The sequence below is a fragment of the Erythrolamprus reginae genome, chromosome 3, assembly GCF_031021105.1.
Source record: "Erythrolamprus reginae isolate rEryReg1 chromosome 3, rEryReg1.hap1, whole genome shotgun sequence".
Lineage (NCBI taxonomy): Eukaryota > Metazoa > Chordata > Lepidosauria > Squamata > Dipsadidae > Erythrolamprus > Erythrolamprus reginae.
Genome location: NC_091952.1, coordinates 46,505,748 through 46,525,403, shown reverse-complemented (window position 1 = coordinate 46,525,403; position 19,656 = coordinate 46,505,748). Strand labels below are relative to the sequence as shown.

The 19,656-nt window shown below is 42.9% G+C and overlaps 1 protein-coding gene across 4 annotated transcripts in view; it reads left to right on the top strand.

Annotated features, from left to right (window-relative positions):
• TIE1 (tyrosine kinase with immunoglobulin like and EGF like domains 1) overlaps positions 1 to 17,756 on the top strand; it is a 64,043-nt gene extending 46,287 nt beyond the window's left edge. For all 4 annotated transcript variants that reach the window (XM_070745093.1, XM_070745091.1, XM_070745092.1 and 1 more), the window contains 8 exons: positions 3,493 to 3,603; positions 6,346 to 6,536; positions 8,929 to 9,042; positions 9,778 to 9,848; positions 10,246 to 10,286; positions 11,639 to 11,735; positions 13,303 to 13,402; positions 16,580 to 17,756. In XM_070745093.1, the coding sequence (XP_070601194.1) occupies positions 3,493 to 3,603; positions 6,346 to 6,536; positions 8,929 to 9,042; positions 9,778 to 9,848; positions 10,246 to 10,286; positions 11,639 to 11,735; positions 13,303 to 13,402; positions 16,580 to 16,651 (797 nt within the window). In that variant the 3' untranslated portion in view covers positions 16,652 to 17,756. The remainder of the gene's footprint in view (positions 1 to 3,492; positions 3,604 to 6,345; positions 6,537 to 8,928; positions 9,043 to 9,777; positions 9,849 to 10,245; positions 10,287 to 11,638; positions 11,736 to 13,302; positions 13,403 to 16,579) is intronic.
• Positions 17,757 to 19,656: the final 1,900 nt, after the last annotated feature.

The window sequence follows — 19,656 nt, the reverse complement described above, 5'->3', positions numbered from 1 at the left end:
AATGTTAAACAGATGAAATTGGTTTGGTAACAATTCCTCTCCTCAAATCTAAATCTATGTAAGAAACTAGAGAATTAATTAGTTACTAATTATTCATTTACTTCTTAACCATTTTTAAATACAGTCCTACTCCATAAAGGGCTTAATAATTATAAAAAGGCAACGATAAAGCAAGCAAAACAGAACAGTTGCCTCAACACGATGAAGAAACAATTACTTCAGAACGCGAGATTAAAAAGCAAAGTCCTCAATAGCTGTGCCTAAAGGCAGACCATCTATTATTTTCAAAAGAATCTTAGGAATCAAAGAGTGTTTACTGCCCTCCTGGAAGACAGCTGGATAGTGAAAAGATCAAACCTTCAGCCTTTTTCAAAAGCTTTAGCCTTCAGACTCAACATCTTTCAGTCCAAATCGGGTGCTCTGGGATGGAGCTCCATTTTCGCTACCTAACTGCGTTATCCCCCCATCCGGGCAGTAGCCTACCCCTGGGTTTGCCATCATGGCCCTATAACAACAGCCTCCACAACTTTAAGATATGTGAACTTTAGCTCCCAGAATTCTCTAGCCAGTATGTTGTGGGTTGAAATCCACATATCTTGAAGTTGTCAAAGTTGAGAAAGATTACCCCCGTAACAATGGAGTTCCAATAGTTCAGGAAATGTCTGTTTCCTGATCTGGTCTCCCTTAAAGGCTGACAATAGTATGGAAACACATTTGTTTCTTTGCTCTCACAGAATGAGAAGCTTAGGAAGCCATTCAGTCACAACTGATTTCATATATTGCATTGTTAAAATGTAGCCATGTGGATATGACACATGCAGAGGTGGGTTTCAGCAGGTTCTGACCAGTTCTGGAGAACCAGTAGTGGAAATTTTGAGTAGTTTGGAGAACCGGTAAATACTACTTCTGATTGGCCCCGCCCCCATCTATTCTCTGCTTCCCGAGTCCCAGCTGATCGGGAGGAAACGGGAATTTTGCAGTAGCCTTCCCCTGCCACACCCATCAAGCCAAGTCACACCCACCAAGCCCCACCCACAGAACTGACAGTAGAAATTTTGAAGCCCACCACTGAGTCACATGGCCATCAAACCACACCGACCAAACAAGCCACACCCACAGAACCGACAGTAGAAATCTTTTGAAACCTACCAGTGAACACATGGATGCAATAATCTTCGTTGCTCTGAATGATTGTAATAATAATAATAATAATAATAATAATAATAATAATAATAACAACAACAACAATAACAACAACAACAACAATAATAATAATGTTAATAATAATAATAATAATAATAATAATAATAATAATAATAATATATTAAATTTGTATGCCGCCCCTCTCCAAGGACTCCGAGGATTGTAACTAATGTTATCAAAACTTTTCTATTTTCATAACAGTCCAAGGAATGTTATAACCTAACCTCCATAGCTGGAAATAAAAGAAAGTGGAAAATACTCAATATAAAATTGGATCATTGATAGAATGTCTTCTAAATTAACTTTACTGGGAAAAGAGCAAAGTTGTAAAAAAATGGAAAAGCCAACAATGTAGGATGTGTGTAATAGTTATAAGCAAGGGGATGTTATCATTTCCCCTTATTGTGATCTAGATATAGATATATCAAAGAAAGATTACATAACATGTATTTTTATATTGTGTAATTAATCTTAAGATAATATATGTGGTACTTTATACCTAATCAGATAACGGATATGTTGATCTAGCTCAGTCCTGATAATTCTGATACGGAATGGGCTCATCTTCACATCCTACACATCAAGACCCAGAGATGCATTGCTGGTTAAGGGGCGTGCATAAGTGCACCAGAGGGCCTTCTGTCCCCTGCCCTACTGTTTCTCTCTTACTAGTATCATGTATATAAATATTATTATATCTCTGTATACCACCAATACGTATTTGACAAAACAAACAAACAAACAAATGTATAAATGAATAAATAAATAAATAAGTTGTTTTTGAAGAACATATTCTGACAGCCTTTATTTCATAACCCAGCCTAACAAAGGCAGTTTAAATTCAGCAATACTATGCTTCCTCTTTTCTCCCAAGGATCTGCGGTACCATAAAAATAATTCTAAGTGCCTCATTGATGAGGCAGCTGATCATGTGATCAAGGGCTGGGATTTGCCCAGGACTGCTATATGCAGTGTATTTTTGCAGAGTCCACTGTCGACCTCTCCTGATTCCTAAGGGCCGTGCATAAGTGCACCAGCATGCCTTCCGTCCCCTGTCCTAAGTTTCTCTCTTACTAGTATCATGTATATAAACATTGTTACATCTTTGTATAGTACCAATACGTATTTGACAAAGTAACTAACAAAATAAAATAAAATAAATGGAAGAGCTTGGAAGAGCTTCCCTCTTTCAAAATGGGATCCCCCACCCTTCTCACTTCCCCTCTGCCCCGATATCTGCCACATTTCTGATCATACAGGATGGGACTGTGCAGCAGCAGGCCACCATTCCCAGCGCTACCAGCACAGGCTGGGAGTGCAGGAGCATGCACGTGCCCGGTGCATGCATGTGCCTGGTGCAGGAGTCTGCTTCTGCACATGTGCAGAAGCTTAATCTCACATGATGATGCGTGCGTGCGTGCGCAATTTCCAGGGGTTTTGTTGCTTCTGCTCAGGCGCATTAGGAAACTGGCAAGTAAGACAGCCGCCACTTGCCTCACTGCACTGCTTGTGGAAGCACTGCCGCGAGCGGCTCATCCGCTCCCCTGCTCCCGTACGCTTGCCCGTTATCGGTTCTGTGGGCGTGGCTTGGTGGGCATGGTGTGGCTTGGTGGGCATAGCAGGGGAAGGATGCTGCAAAATCTCCATTACCTCCCCACTCCTGGTGGAAGGATATTGCAAAATCTCTATTTCCTCCCGACTCTGGGCCAGCCAGAGGTGGAATTTGCTGGTTCTCCGAACTACACAAAATTTCCACTACTGGTTTTCCAAACTACCCGATATTTCCACTACTAGAAACTGTCAGAACCTGCTGGATTTTACCTCTGCTTCCACCCACTCATTGATCAAGTTTTGATAGATGACCAAACCTTCTCGTTAGTATTTTCCTTCTTTCTCACCCCCCCCCAACATATCATTATTAATTGCTAAAAGTTTTTTTTCCTATTGACAGGAAATCCACCAATATCTTCTCTTAGCTTATTATACTTATTAAACTATGAGTTACCTTAAATTACCACTTGCAGAAATCTTTACTCAGTAAGCTCAGAGTGAGCCATAGGAGTAGTACAATTTATGCACACATAGTTTCTGCCGATTCTGAGAGAGGAGAAATGGTTGTGATTATTTACACCTGAAGATGCCAGGGGCAATGAACTGAGAATTGTCTCCCATCAAATGAGAAGATTTACGACCACATCAATTTAAAAAAAGGTCCTCTGTTGTAATCCTCGTGCTAGCTACATTTCCTAATAGAATTTTACAAAATTGGCATCCTCATCTATCTTTCAGAATTTGCTTCCGAGAATGATCACCGGGATTTTGCTGGAGAACTTGAAGTTCTTTGCAAGCTGGGGCATCATCCCAATATCATCAATTTGCTGGGAGCCTGTGAGAACAAAGGTGAGTGCCAGAGACTCAAGATGAAATAATCTCTGCATTCAGATCAGGAGATGGGAACTACGGCCCTTTCTGACTTTGATGACTTGTGGACTTCAACTCCCAGAATTCCCCAATCAGCCATGCACAGCCTAAATCACCTTAAGTTACCACAACTTAGATTAAGAGAAAATTAAGAAAATAAGATTATTTTCAGTACTTATCATAATTCCCATTTGTCTGTTTTTTTCTCCCAAAATAGAGCATATTAGTTGATAATGCTATCTATGGCCGAAGAGACAAAAATAATGATTTTTTTTTAAAAAAAAATCTCTTACATGGCCATTGATATTTCTTTCCCTCTTCATCCTTAAGATTTTTATTATCCTTAAGATTTTTTTTAATATTGATTGTTTCCTGCTTACTTATTTGACCCCTATGACAATCATTAAGTGTTGTACCTCCTGATTCTTGACAAATATATATTTTGCTTTATGTACACTGAGAGCATATGCACCAAAAACAAATTCCTTGTGTGTCCAATCACACTTGGCCAGTAAACAGTTCTATTCTATTCTATTCTATTCCATTCCATTCCATTCCATTCTATCTCTTTTTAATAGTAATTTTATTTAAACATTACAATTAGACACATAAAAATTAATGTAGATTAAAAAGCCCAAAGAATAAAAACAGAAAATAGAAAATGCAGAAAAGAAGACAGGAAAGAAAAATGATCTCTCATTCTTCAGCGTGGTCCTCCTCAGCCCTCCTTTCACAAAGATGTCTTCAATCCACCATTCTTCCCTCAGAACCCAGATTCAGGGAAACCAGCCTTTTAACCTACATCCTTCTCACCTCACACGAGGGTGGTTCTTAAGCAGACCTCCCTAAATGATGTTACAATATAGACAGCATCGGTACAAACAAAAGGCTACCTGAGGAAAATCAGCGGAGTGGCCCAGAATGGCCTTGTCCAATATTTAACTGGTAGGGACAAGGCAGAAGCAGTAGTGGGCTCCTACCGGAACCGTAAAGGACACCACACCAGTAGTAAAGGTTGAGTTGCAGGTGCATCTTTGGGTGTCCCGACATATTTTTGCTTCTGCGCATATGCAGGAAGGAAAATCTCGCAAGGGGACGCCTACGTGTGTGAGATGTCGGTGAATTTTTCTTCTGCGCATGCGTGAAAGCAAAAAAAAAGCTGAAATCTCACTCTCTCGCGCACCCCTCGCAAGGTTTTGCTTCCTGCGCATGCGCAGAACCCAAAACATGCTGGAACGCACACATGCGCATGCAGGACACTCAAAGCTGCACGCGCAGTGCACCGGTAGCAACAAAAACGGGAATCCTCCCCTGGGCAGAAGGATGCAAGTAGCTTCCACACAAGTCTTGCTGCATAGAATTGATAGACCAGCAAAGGAAAACAGACTGCCCAAACTGTCTCTCCACATTGGCATTTAAATGGCATTAAAATCGCAAATGCATTTTAATGTATACAATGAAGTATATTAGCGCAAACACGTCTATGCATAGCATCCATGTTGAAACTCTTTATTTCAATAAATTTCTAAGTGAACAAAAGCTGAAACAATCACAAATATACCGACCACTAGGGAGCAGCACACCATCAGTTAGCCTCTCTCTCTCTCTCTCTCTCTCTCTCTCTTTCTCTCTCTCTCTCTCCTCTAAAAACATAAAGCACTAATTATGACGTCATTTTGTAAATGTTATACAAACTAGTTCTGTTGTTTACATATTCAAAGTAGGAAAAGAGTGAATATCTTAGGTGCAGAAATTTCAAATCCTTTTAGCAAAAGTTACACTTTTCAAACATTTCCTGTCTTTATATTCTGGATGGAGGAAGGGGATAAGAAGAGGCAAACAATTGGAAGGGCTACAAACGTCTCCACCTGCCGTATTCACTGTCATTTTAAATCTGTACACAGCCCAACACAAATAATCAAATTTGCAAAAAAAGAGATCATGTTTCACTTGGCACCGTTTAATGGTTGGATCACTTTTTTGTTCCCTTCCTAATCCATTGAAATGTGATTTGAAACTTTATTTAAATATGTTAGGATCTGAGTTGGTACTTGTGTTTACAGCAGCTGGCTAAATCAAAGTGTCTTTGGGTGGTGATTAAATCTATTCCTATTGGGAAACATTAATGAAAGGATCAACCACAAATGTATTATGTCCAGGACCGTCTTCTGCCGCACGAATCCCAGTGACCAGTTAGGTCCCACAGAGTTGGCCTTCTCCTGGTCCCATCGACTAAACAATGTCGTTTGGCGGGACCCAGGGGAAGAGCCTTCTCTGTGGCGGCCCCGGCCCTCTGGAACCAACTCCCCCCCAGATATCAGAGTTGCCCCCACCCTCCTTGCCTTTCGTAAGCTCCTTAAAACCCACCTCTGTCGTCAGGCATGGAGGAACTGAGATATTCCCTTCCCCCTAGGCTTATAAAATTTATGCATGGTATGTCTGTATGTATGATTGGTTTCTTAAATTGGGGTTTTTCACATTACTTTTAATACTAGATTTGTTCATATTGTCTTTTTACTGTTGTTAGCCGCCCCGAGTCTATGGAGAGGGGCGGCATACAAATCGAATTAATTAATAAATAATAAATAATAAAAATTATAGCCGCCCCGAGTCTACAGAGAGGGGCGGCATACAAATCTAATAAATAATAAATAATTATAATTAGAACTGCTTGAGGTATTGAGATGATAACGGTTTGACAGAATTGGCTTAACCTTCCAGGTTACCTATACATCGCTATTGAATATGCACCCTTTGGGAACTTGCTAGACTTCCTACGCAAAAGCCGAGTCTTGGAGACGGATCCTGCCTTTGCCAGAGAGCATGGGACAGCCTCCACCCTCACATCACAGCAGCTCTTGCAGTTTGCGTCCGACGTAGCCAAAGGCATGCAGTATCTGAGTGAAAAGCAGGTCTGTAGGCCAAGCAACCTGACTCTCTGGACTCACCGATCAGTTATTTGCGTATCTAGTTTCTGTTTCTGCTGCGTTTCACAAACACAGAATGGTAGGACTGTGATCATTGTAGAGGACGCATTCACAGAGCTAGAATAGTACAGTGGTACCTCTACGTAAGAACTTAATTCGTTCCGTGACCAGGTTCTTAAGTAGAAAAGTTTGTAAGTAGAAGCAATTTTTCCCATAGGAATCAATGGAAAAGCAAATAATGTGTGCAAACCCATTAGGAAAGAAATAAAAGGTGATGATGATGATGATGATGATGATGATGATGATGATAATAATAATAATAATAATAATTTGCTTCCTACATATGCGCAGAAGCCAAATCTTGCTCTGATGCGTGTGTGTGCCCGCCAGTCACCCAGAGCTGCACACGCATCAGCACCGGTAGCGGAAATAAGTTGCAACCCCCACCTGGCTAGAACCCGGGAGATTGTGATTTCTAGTCCCAACCTAGGCACAATGCCAACTTGGTGACCTTAGGTGGGTCACTTCCTTGTAGCCGTAGAAAGGAGCCAAGGGCAAATCACTTCAAATGACATTGTCATGAAAATTGTAGGGACTTGTCCAAACAATGCCCAAGAATCAGAAACAATTGAACGGAAGAAAAAGAAATGGTACCTCTACTTAAGAAATTAATTCATTCTGTGACCAAGTTCTTAAGTAGAAAAGTTTGTAAGTAGAAGCATTTTTTTCCATAGGAATCAATGTAAAAGCAAATAATGCGTGCAAACCCATTAGGAAAGAAATAAAAGGTCGGAATTTGGGTGGGAGGGGGAGGAGGAAGAGGAGGAGGAGGACAGTCACTGCCCAGATTGAAGGGACCGTTTCTTTTCTCTGGGCGCTGGCAGAGGTTTATTTCTTCTCCAAACGCCCAGAGAAAGGAAAATGCTTGGTTTGCTCTGGGCTGCCAAAGCCTCCTTAAGCGCCACCGAAAGGCTCCTCTGGCAGCCCAGAAAAGCCTGAAATGGCCGGGATTAAAGGGGGAATGGCAGGAAATTGGCCAGGTCTTCGTGCCACTCTCAAGTTTCCTGGGAAATTTTTCCAGACTCAGGTTCTTAAGTAGAAAATGGTTCTTAAGAAGAGGCAAAAAAATCTCGGTTCTTATGTGACCAGGTGGGAGTGGCTTGAATGATCATCATCGTTCATGTGAACTGTTAAGTCCTCGACTTACAACCTTACCAGTGTTGCTCGCTGGGGTGACAATTTGCTTTGCGTTTCCCGCGCTCTCCTTCCTGGGTGGCCCCACCCCACCTCAGGCTGGGTAGCTAGGCGAACAGGTGCTGCCAGAAGCATAAATGCTGCCAGTGCTGCTTCCACACACTTTCTGCTTGCACCTCAGGTGGGAGGTGGCCACGTGAGTCAGGAGGGGAGCTGGGCAGGAGAGAGGGAAGCTCGTCCGAGGCCAGGGAGGAGGAAAGAGGAAAAAAGCAAGGAGCACAGCAGCAGGGGGGAAAAGGAGAGCCGAGCCGAGACCAGTAATCCAGGGAGTGACAGCCGCCGATCAGCTGAAGCTGCACACGCATCTTCATTTCTGCCGGTGGAACTGCGTTCCACCCCATCCTGCCTGCTGCCCACCCCTGCCCACACCCATAATACAATGCCCTCCCCCCACTCATGCATATACAACCCCCTCTGCTGTCCCCACTCCACACTTACACGTAAGCTTCACTGAAGCCTCTGGGTCCATTTTTCATCATCCACAGGCTTTCCTGAAGCTTGGGGAGGGTGAAAACGGCCTCCCCCCCCACCCTCAAGAAGACAAAAAATCTGCTGGCCTGTGTGCACATGCGTGCTGGAGCTAACATAGATCAAAGTCTCACGTGCCCTCAGATATGGCACCATGTGTCACCTATGGCACACAAGCCATAAGAACCTAAGAACCTAAGAAGAGCCATGCTGAATCATCATCACCATCAAGTTCAGCATTCTGTGTCACACAGTGGCCCACCAATTGTCCATGGGGATCTTGAGTAGAAAGAGAAGGCAAACCCCTCCCTTTCCCTTGACCCCCAACAAATGGTACTCAAGGGAATCCTGCCTGCCTCAACCAACATAGAGGCGGCACATGGACATCCGTTTCAATAACCATCGATACACTTGGCATCCATGAATCTGTCTAAGCCATAGGTTCACCATCAAGTTCCTAGTTTGAATTAGAACTGAATGAACTAGAATTTTGAATCAAAGATGCTCTTGCATTTTTGAAGAAATCCTTGAGAGATTTAGGTATGAGATGCACCACTCCATTCATAGTAGAACATGTGAGTCTTGTCATTGCCTGTATAACAGTGGCATTCTTGGCCACTAGCTATATGACTTGTTACTGTTGCCTCTTTCCTAGTTTATCCATCGAGACCTGGCTGCCAGAAATATTCTGGTTGGTGAAAACATGACCTCCAAGATTGCTGATTTTGGTTTGTCTCGAGGGGAAGAAGTTTATGTAAAGAAGACAATGGTAAGTTTTGTAGAGCAGGAAGACGGACATTGTGATCCCGCTGTATAGAGCGCTGGTGAGACCACATTTGGAGTACTGTGTTCAGTTCTGGAGACCTCACCTACAAAAAGATATTGACAAAATTGAACGGGTCCAAATACGGGCTACAAGAATGGTGGAAGGTCTTAAGCATAAAACGTATCAGGAAAGACTTAATGAACTCAATCTGTATAGTCTGGAGGACAGAAGGGAAAGGGGGGACATGATCAAAACATTTAAATATGTCAAAGGGTTAAATAAGGTTCAGGAGGGAAGTGTTTTTAATAGGAAAGTGAACACAAGAACAAGGGGACACAATCTGAAGTTAGCTGGGGGAAAGATCAAAGGCAACATAAGAAAATATTATTTTACTGAAAGAGTAGTAGATCCTTGGAACAAACTTCCAGCAGACGTGGTTGGTAAATCCACAGTAACTGAATTTAAACATGCCTGGGATAAACATATATCAATTGTAAGATAAAATACAGGAAATAGTATAAGGGCAGACTAGATGGATCATGAGGTCTTTTTCTGCCGTCAGTCTTCTATGTTCCTATGTTTCTATGAATCACAGCAAAGTGGGAATTAGAATAACTAGAGCATTCCTTGAGAAACCCTCTCCCACATTGCCCAGGCTTTTTTTTCCCATTTTGATAAAAAGAGTTTTCCATATCTTAGTCTTTGTTATCTCTCCTTCTTCCCCTGTTTCTCATTCAGGGACGTTTACCAGTTCGTTGGATGGCCATTGAATCCTTGAATTACAGTGTATACACAACTAAGAGTGACGTGTGAGTATCCTATCCTTTGGGAACAAGGTTCACCTCAGATTTCAAATGGTAGGCAAGGATCAATTTTTCACAAAGTCTTTTGATCCTTTTCTCAGCTGGCAAAATAAGGAAAGTGTGTTACGGCCAGTGTTTGATTCAAGCATTTCCAACTAGCAATATTCTAAGTAGATTGCTCACGCTAGCTAGAACTTATAGGAGCAATTTTTTAGATGCTGGAAGACATAAAAAACGACTTACAATTCATCAACAGAAGGTACTGACTTTTTAAAACGTTCTTTTCCTTTGTAGATTAAGTAAGGGACTAAAACCAAAATTTAAAAAAAACCAACACATTCTATTACTAGACTAATGTCCTAAGGGCCCACAGCCCACATCCTAACTTATCTTTCTGTTGCAGGTGGTCTTTTGGGGTCCTTTTGTGGGAAATTGTGAGCCTGGGTAAGTTCCTATCTAGTGGGAACAGGTTGGACTTTGTTCCCTCAATTAACCTTCCATAGTCTGCATCCTACTTGGGCCCCACGCTGCTTTGTACAGTTTGTTTTTGTCATAAGTTCCACTTCCTCAGACTTCTTTCTGTGGCAAGAAAACTTCTTTCATTTTGTTTCAGTAAGATGAAGTAAAGTGATTGCTTATTTTTACCTGGACTATCATTAAGTGGTGTACACTGAGAGGATATGCACCAAGATAAATTCCTTGTATGTCCAATCACACTTGGCCAATAAAGAATTCTATTTCTTATTCTACTCTATTCTATTCTATTCTATTCTGATTAAAGCATTCATTTTGGAAGCAAGCACAAAACGTAAACAATCTGAGGATACTCTTGCGGGAGAAGACAAAGTTTAATAAGTTCCCGTCTAGCATCCCATCTCATGTTTGTTGCTTTAATATTTTGCTACTTCCAGTGCATTTTTCACTGGATGTAGACAAAATATAAGATGGTACTAATATAGAAATGGACAGTTCTGGAAGAGATAGTAGCATTCAGATATCAGCTTTGCTCTGGTAATTAAAAGCTTCTATACAGTGATGGGCTGCCAAAAATTTTACTGCCACATTGTGGGTGTGGCTTATTTTGTGGATGTGGCTTGATGGTCATGTGACCATGTAGGAGTGGCTTACCAGCCATGCGACTAGGTGGGAGTGGCTTGACAATCATGTGACTGGGGGTGGCTTAAAGTTCATGTGACTGGGTGGGAGTAGCTTACCGACCAAGATAAGTTTTCAAATAGGTGCCTGGACTCTCTTTCAGTTGAGTAAGTCACATTATTTGAACAGCCACAAAAAGGACAAATGATAGACAGCATTATTTGTTGAGGAGCACAGTAACATTTTAAGGTTTTGTACTGAACCCACCAGGTTTAGTATGATAACAGATTGTACCTCAATTTTCTTTCATTGCTATAAAAGTTCAGTTCTAGATAATGATTAAAATGATTAAAGCATTTATGAGTAAAAACATACTATTTAATTATTTCCTATTTTAAAAGTAATTAAGGATCATACTAAGGTACTAGAGAAGGAAGGACAAAAAACCTATTAAATATTCAATAAATAGTGCATAATAATAATAATAATAATAATAATAATAATAATAATAATAATAATAATAATTTATTAGATTTGTATGCCGCCCCTGTCCGAAGACTTGGGGCAGCATAAACTTACTATCCCCACTGTGTCCCCCCCCCCGGTGGGGGCAACAGCCCATTACTGCTTCTATACATATGCATTATACCCTCAAATGGGTAAATATGGCATTTTGTTTGGACTGTTTTTCCTCTTGCTAGGAGGGACACCATATTGTGGCATGACATGTGCTGAACTTTATGAAAAGCTGCCGCAAGGATACCGCATGGAGAAGCCTCTCAACTGTGATGATGAAGTGTAAGTAGAGGCCCTGTTCAAATATCCACTTTCTGCCTATTTCATTCTCTACCGTCTAATGTACAGTATATTACATATTTAAGTATGTTCCATGTCAGGATTAGTAATCCTGGGTGATATTTCATTGTATTACCATATAAGGCAAAAGGTAGAATGTAAGCATGCTAATGCTGAGTCATTGGGTGTAAACTGCAATCTGATTGGGCCAGAGCATTATAACATGCAAATCAACTTCATCTTTCTTTCTATCTGCTGTTGTTTGCTGTTGATGATGGTGATTTTACTTATTTATTTATTTATTTATTTATTTATTTATTTATTATTTAGATTTGTATGCTGCCCCTCTCCGCAGACTCGGGGATTATTAGTTGGCTGGCTGGAGCAGTTTGAGCATGAGTTAAATATTGAGTAGAGTAATACAAAGTAGCAGTAATACAAAGAAACCTGGATTGGTTTAGTATCTATTGGAAACCTTGATTGGTTTAGTATTGGTTTTTTATAATAATGGGTTTTTAACTGTTTTTAGTATTGGATTATTGTTATATGCTGTTTTATTACTGTTGTTAGCTGCCCCGAGTCTGCGGAGAGGGGCGGCATACAAATCCAATAAATACAATCTACTTGTAACCTGGATTTGGTTTAGTATCTACTTGTAAGTAACCTGAAAATAGCTAAAGTAAAGTTCCTGTATATAGAATACTGAAGCAGAAGATATTTTGCACTGAAAACTATTGTTTTCTACAAGCATGTCTTCATCATTTATCTGGTTCATTAATTGCCACATTATATTCTGGTATCTTATGTAATCCTCCTGAGTTACTCTGCATATATCCGGACATAGCATTGGTGGTAACTGGCGGACTATGGCTTGATTTTCACATGCTCCCATGATTTCATTTTGTGAAAACAGACTACAGGTAGTCCTCAACTTACAACAGTTCATTTAGTGACTGTTCGAAGATACAGTGGCAATTTAAAAAAGGGACCGATGACCATTTTTCTTACATACAACTTTTGTAGCAGCCCCTTGATCATGAGATCAACATCCAGTTGCTTGTCAATTGGTTCGTACTTATGATCGTTGCTGTGACCCAGGTTCATATCTCGGGGTCATGTGTCCCAGAGTCATGTCATCTCTTGCAACCTTTTGACAAGCAAACTCCATAGGGAAGCCAGATTCACTTCACAACCAGTTTAGTAACTTATCATCTGCAGTGGTTCACTTAACAACAAGGTCATAAAATGGGCAAAACGCACTTAACAAATGTCTCATTTAACAACAGAAACGTTGGTCTCAGTTGTGGTCATAAGTCAGGAATTACTTCAGTGACGGGCTACCAAATTTTTTACTACCACACTGTGGGCGTGGCTTATGCATTTTGTTTCAACATCTTTCAGTGCAAATTGGGTGTTCTGGGGTGGGGCTCCATTTTCGCTACCCCACTGCGTTCCCCTCCTGTTCGGGCAGTAGCCCACCCCTGGATTACCTGTGCTAGCCTTTCATCCTGGCATTTCCTCTTCCCTCAATGTTTTATCTTTGTTTTTAATTCAACATTTCCTCCCGCAGGTATGAATTCATGCGTCAATGCTGGCGGGACCGGCCATATGAACGTCCACCATTTGCTCAGATCTCAGTCCAGCTCGTCCGTATGCTAGAAGCCAGGAAGGTACTGACATCAAAAGATAATCCTACTGTGATCTAAATAATTTCTGTGATCTCTAGAGCAGTGTTTCCCAACCATGGCAACTTGAAGATATCTGGACTTCAATTCCCAGAATTCCCCAGCCAGCAAATGCTGGCTGGGGAATTCTGGGAGTTGATGTCCAGATATCTTCAAGTTGCCATGGTTGGGAAACACTGCTCTAGAGTATTTATAGTATTTATAATCAGACACCATTGTTCAATGTTACCAATATTACCACTATTTCCGTGGCCTTCAGTTGAAAAAGACATAATGTCAACTGTACCTCTCAATTTATTTCAAAAGGATGGGATACAGGCAGCCCTTAGAGCAGAGATGGCGAACCTTTTTTTTCCTCAGGTGCCGAAAGAGCGTGTGCATGCTATCGCGCAAGTGTGAGTACCCACACCCATAATTCAATGCCTGGGGAGTTTGAAAACAGATTCCCCCACCCCCCAGAGGCCCTCTGGAGGCCATAAGTGGCCTGTTTCCCAACTTCTGGTGGGCCCAGTAGGCTGGTGTTTCACCTTCTCCAGGCTCCAAAGGCTTCCCTGGAGCCAGGGGATGGTAAAAACGCTCTCCCCCATCCCCCCAGAGTCTCTCCGAAAGCCAAAAATGCCCTCCCAGAGCCTCTGTGTGGGCCAAAAATCAGCTGGCCAGCACACACATGCACGTTGGAGCTGAGCTAGGGCAATGAAGTGGACAAGGCCATTGGAGCTGTGAGTTCCGCCACCTGTTTACTGGATCCGTCTCCCTCCTGGCTGGTTTCGGCCAGCAGGGAGGTGACACGGAGCTGGGTCCAGGAGATTGTCAACGCTTCTTTGGGGAGGGGGTCCTTCCTGGATCCCTACAAGGAGGCACTTGTGCGCCCCCTCCTCAAGAAGCCTTCCCTGGACCCAGCCATTCTCAACAACTATCGACCAGTCTCCAACCTTCCCTTTATGGGGAAGGTTGTTGAGAAGGTGGTGGCGCTCCAGCTCCAGCGGTCCTTGGAAGAAGCCGATTATCTAGGTCCTCAGCAGTCAGGATTCAGGCCCGGCTACAGCACGGAAACTGCTTTGGTTGCGCTGATGGATGATCTCTGGCGGGCCCGGGACAGGGGTTTATCCTCTGTCCTGGTGCTTCTTGACCTCTCAGCGGCTTTCGAAACCATCGACCATGGTATCCTTCTGCACCGGCTGGAGGGGTTGGGAGTGGGAGGCACTGTCCTTCAGTGGTTCTCTTCCTACCTCTCTGGTCGGTCACAGTCGGTGTTAGTGGGGGGTCAGAGGTTGACCTCTAGGTTACTCCCTTGTGGGGTGCCTCAGGGGTCGGTCCTCTCCCCCCTACTATTTAATATCTACATGAAACCGCTGGGTGAGATCATCCAAGGGCATGGGGTGAGGTATCATCAGTATGCAGATGATACCCAGCTTTACATCTCCACCCCTTGTCCAGTCGGCGAAGCAGTGGAAGTGATGTGCCGGTGCCTGGAGGCTGTTGGGGTCTGGATGGGTGTCAACAGACTCAAGCTCAACCCGGATAAGACGGAGTGGCTGTGGGTTTTGCCTCCCAAGGACAATTCCATCTGTCCGTCCATCACCCTGGGGGGGAGTCACTAAATCCCTCAGAGAGGGTTCGCAACTTTGGTGTCCTCCTCGATCCGCAGCTCACATTAGAGAAACATCTTTCAGCTGTGGCGAGGGGGGCGTTTGCCCAGGTTCGCCTGGTGCACCAGTTGCGGCCCTATTTGGACCGGGAGTCACTGCTCACAGTCACTCATGCCCTCATCACCTCGAGGCTCGACTACTGTAATGCTGTCTACATGGGTCTACCTTTGAAAAGTGTTCAGAAACTTCAGATCGTGCAGAATGCAGCTGCGAGAGCTATCATGGGCTTTCCTAAATTTGCCCATGCCACACCAACACTCTGCAGTCTGCACTGGTTGCCGATCAGTTTCCGGTCACAATTCAAAGTGTTGGTTATGACCTATAAAGCCCTTCATGGCACTGGACCAGAATATCTCCGGGACCGCCTTCTGCCGCACGAATCCCAGCGACCAGTTAGGTCCCACAGAGTTGGCCTTCTCTGGGTCCCGTCAACTAAACAATGTCGTTTGGCGGGACCCAGGGGAAGAGCCTTCTCTGTGGCGGCCCCGACCCTTTGGAACCAACTCCCCCCAGATATCAGAGTTGCCCCCACCCTCCTAGCCTTTCGTAAGCTCCTTAAAACCCACCTCTGTCGTCAGGCATGGGGGAATTGACACTTTCCCTTCCCCTAGGCTTATAAAATTTATGCATGGTACGCTAGTGTGTATGATTGGTTTTAACTTGTGGGGTTTTTTAAATTAATTTAAATATTGGATTTGTCTTACATTGTATTGATATTGCTGTGAGCCTCCCCGAGTCTGCGGAGAGGGGCGGCATACAAATCTGATTAAACTTAAACTTAAACTTAATGGCTCGTGTGCCAGCAGATATGGCTCCGCTTGCCACCTGTGGCACCCATGCCATAGGTTCGCCATTACTGTCTTATTTTTTTTTATTTATTTATTTATTTATTTATTAGATTTGTATGCCGCCCCGCTCCATAGACTCGGGGCGGCTCACAACAATAACAAAGACAATGTAAGAACAAATCCAATAATTTAAAAAAACACTAAAAACCCCATTATTAAAAGCAAACATACCATGTATAAACTGTATAGGCCTGGGGAAGATGTCTCAGTTCCCCCATGCCTGACGGCAGAGATGGGTCTTAAGAACTTTACGAAAGGCAAGGAGGGTGGAGGCAGTTCTGATCTCTGGGGGGAGCTGGTTCCAGAGGGTCGGGGCCGCCACAGAGAAGGCTCTTCTCCTGGGTCCCGCCATATGACATTGTTTAGTCAACGGGACCCGGAGAAGGTCAACTCTGTGGGACCTAACCGGTCGCTGGGATTCGTGCAGCAGAAGGCGGTCCCGGAGATATTCTGGTCCAATGCCATGAAGGGCTTTATATATTTAAACCAATAGTCCCAAGGCATGATATTGAGCTTACTTTTAGTACTATCACAGAGTAAGGTGAGTTACTATTATCATTTAATCTATAATCAAAAGTAGGAGGAAAATTTAATTTTAATTAAAGGACAAGAAGAAATCTCCCTTCCAAGTAGCCTTTAATATGATTCTGTTTCTTCTTTCCCAGGCATATGTGAACATGGCATTGTTTGAGAACTTCACTTATGCAGGAATTGATGCGACGGCTGAGGAGGCCTGAGGACTTAACTTTCAACTTTGGCAATAAATGTAGCCCATATCATTGGGACTTCCTTGTGCACTTGCCTCCTAGTGATGTCAGCAACCTATCATACAGACTGTGCTGGGCACAGTGTACAGATGGAGGCTGTTGGTTTAAAAGATCCTGCAAGACTCTAACATGTCAACTTTCCCTAGAGTGGAAGAGAGTGTCCTTGAATGGATCATTCCAAAATGTGGAGCTTTTGAAAATCAAACTTTACAGGTATTTCCTGTGTAAGAGAAGAGGCCCCTTGCAACAAAGGAGAACTTTGTCTAAAGTGCCTCCACTATACTGAAGAAAAAAGATTTAAGAAGTTTGGGACCCAGTCAAGGACACCATGATTACAATGCACAACTTACAAGAAAAGACAGGCTCACCTTACTGCAAAATTCCTTGGACAGTATTACTGAAAAGGTGAGGCTGTTGGCAACAGTGCAATTCCTTCCAGAACCCACTTCTCCAAGGAATAACGTCTATCCATAATGATCAATATTGTCAGCCCCCCTAACTAGTTCACATAAGGAAAGCAATTCCACAGAAAAGCTAAAGCTGCTTTTATTGAGACTGATTATAATTATGGAATCCTGTGATTGTATTGCATCTCACTGTCAGATTTGCCATCACATTGCTTTGGGCTCTGCTTCACTTCGATGGCAGCCTACCATAACAAATGGGGAAGGGGAATGACAGGATCCAGAAGTGCCAACCAGAGACAACAGTTGAATGATCCAAGGACACAGGCATGGGAAAGGAATATGAATGGCCACCAAAGAGACACCAAGCTGTAAAACTGTAAACAAAACAACTAATTTGAATTTTATTGGACACTACATCATTCCTATCACCCATTTCCTCCCATTTATGACTGTATGACTGTAACTCGGTTGCTTGCATCCTTAAAATTTGTATTAATATTGTTTCTTCATTGCTTATTTGACCCCTATGACAATCATTAAGTGTTATGCCTCATGATTCTTGACAAATGTATCTTTTTATTTTATGTACACTGAGAGCATCTGCACCAAAGGCAAATTCCTTGTGTGCCCAATCACACTTGGACAATAAAGGATTCTATTCTATTCCATTCACTAGCAAGATTACCAAGGGGGAATGGGTGGGAGAAGGGAAACTTCAGGTTTATGCAGGAACTTTCATATCTGGCTTTTCCTACAATGTAACCACTTGGCTTAATAGTATAACTTTCATTTCGAGTTGAGGATTTTTCTTTCCTAAAAAAAATTGTCTTTCCTAGGCAATCTGGAGAGGTTTGACACTCACCGTGAATTTGGGAGGTATCTGCCTGAGCTGCTTCCAAATAACAGTAACAGAGTAACAGAGTTGGAAGGGAAGATCCTTTTGTGAATTTTGGAGGTCATCTAGTTTAACCCCCAGCTCACACAGGAGACCTGCATGAGGGATTTGAACTGCCGACCTTTCTGACTTCCCCTCACTCTTAACATAAAAAACGATTCAACCCTTTCTGCCTAGGTAATGGTCCCTGCATATCAGGAATGCATACCCTGCCTTAAGTCTATTTGCTTTTTTTCTCATTTTATTTCTAAACCACAAACTCATAATGTTAGGGAGTTACACAGGAATCTCCTTCCAACATGTTAGCCAGACCTCAAAATAATCTTATGCCTTTTTGGAATGATATTAAAAATACTTATTAAAATAGGGCAAACTGCAACTATCATTACTGGATAGAATCTCTGTAATTAAATGTTTTATCAAAGATGTTTTTTTTGTTCTGCGACTTTACCAATGCCTATAATTGATACTTCACATGAACAATGGCAGATAAATATCTCTAAATTCATATGGCAAGGGAATTAACCAAGAATTAGATGCAAACTATTGCAAGACGATAAGAAAAGAGGAGGTTTGGGCTTACCAGATTTGAAATGGTATTTTGATCCTTATTGTTTGATCCGACTAAAAGAGTAGAGCCATGATAGTGAACATATGACACATGTACCACAGGTGGTACACAGAGCCATATCTGAAGGCATGCAAGACGTTGCCCAATGTCAGCTCCAGTGCGCATGTGCGCGCTAGCCAGCTGATTTTCAGCATTCCAGAGAGCGAGGGGAGGCTGTTTTTGCCCTCTCCAGGCTTCAGGAAAGCCTCCAGAAGCCTGTGGATGGGGAAAACAGCCCAACAAGCCAACCGGAAGTTCATAAAGAAACACCTTTTTCATAAATGAATTTTCCCTAACAAATTTTCTTTCAAACTCTGGACAAATTATACTTCAAATATTAAGTCATACTTCTCCGCAGGGTGGTTTCCTTCTGGTTCAGACCAGTTCACCCAAACCAGTAGCGACCTGCAGGTGACACCATGATGACATCACCAAATCGGATAGCTCGGTGCCAGTCCATGGGCGCTGCCATCTTTTTTTAAAAAAAAATTTGAATATTTTATTTCCTTCTGAGCATGTGCAGAAGCCGCATTGTGGCACTATGCATGCATGCAGTCGCCATCTTTTGGGTGGCTTTGTTTTTTCTGGGGGAGGTAGAGATGGGCTACTGCCCGGATGTGGAGGAACACAGTGGGGTAGCAAAAATGGAGCACCCAATTTGTATTGAAAGTTGAAAGAAAATGCAGGGCATCCTGCATAAGCCATGCCCACAGTATAGTAGTAAAAATTTTGGTAGCCCTTCACTGGTGGGAGGGGCTATATTGTTACTGCACCCACACAGCATGGGAGGGAGCGAACCAGCAATAAGTTTATTATTTTATTTATTCGATTTTTATGTCACCCTTCTCCTTAGACTCTAGGCCAGCGTTTCCCAACCGGTGTGCCGCGGCACACTAGTGTGCCACGAGACACCGTCAGGTGTGCCGCGGCGAGAGGCGGCGGAGGAGAGTGGGCGGATCGGGCGGGCAATGGGGCAGGGCGGAGAAGCCAGGGGTGTGTTTGGCCGGAGGCACCTACTGCCGCACCTCCCTGCCCCTGCCTCCCCACGGTGCCTCCGGCCAAA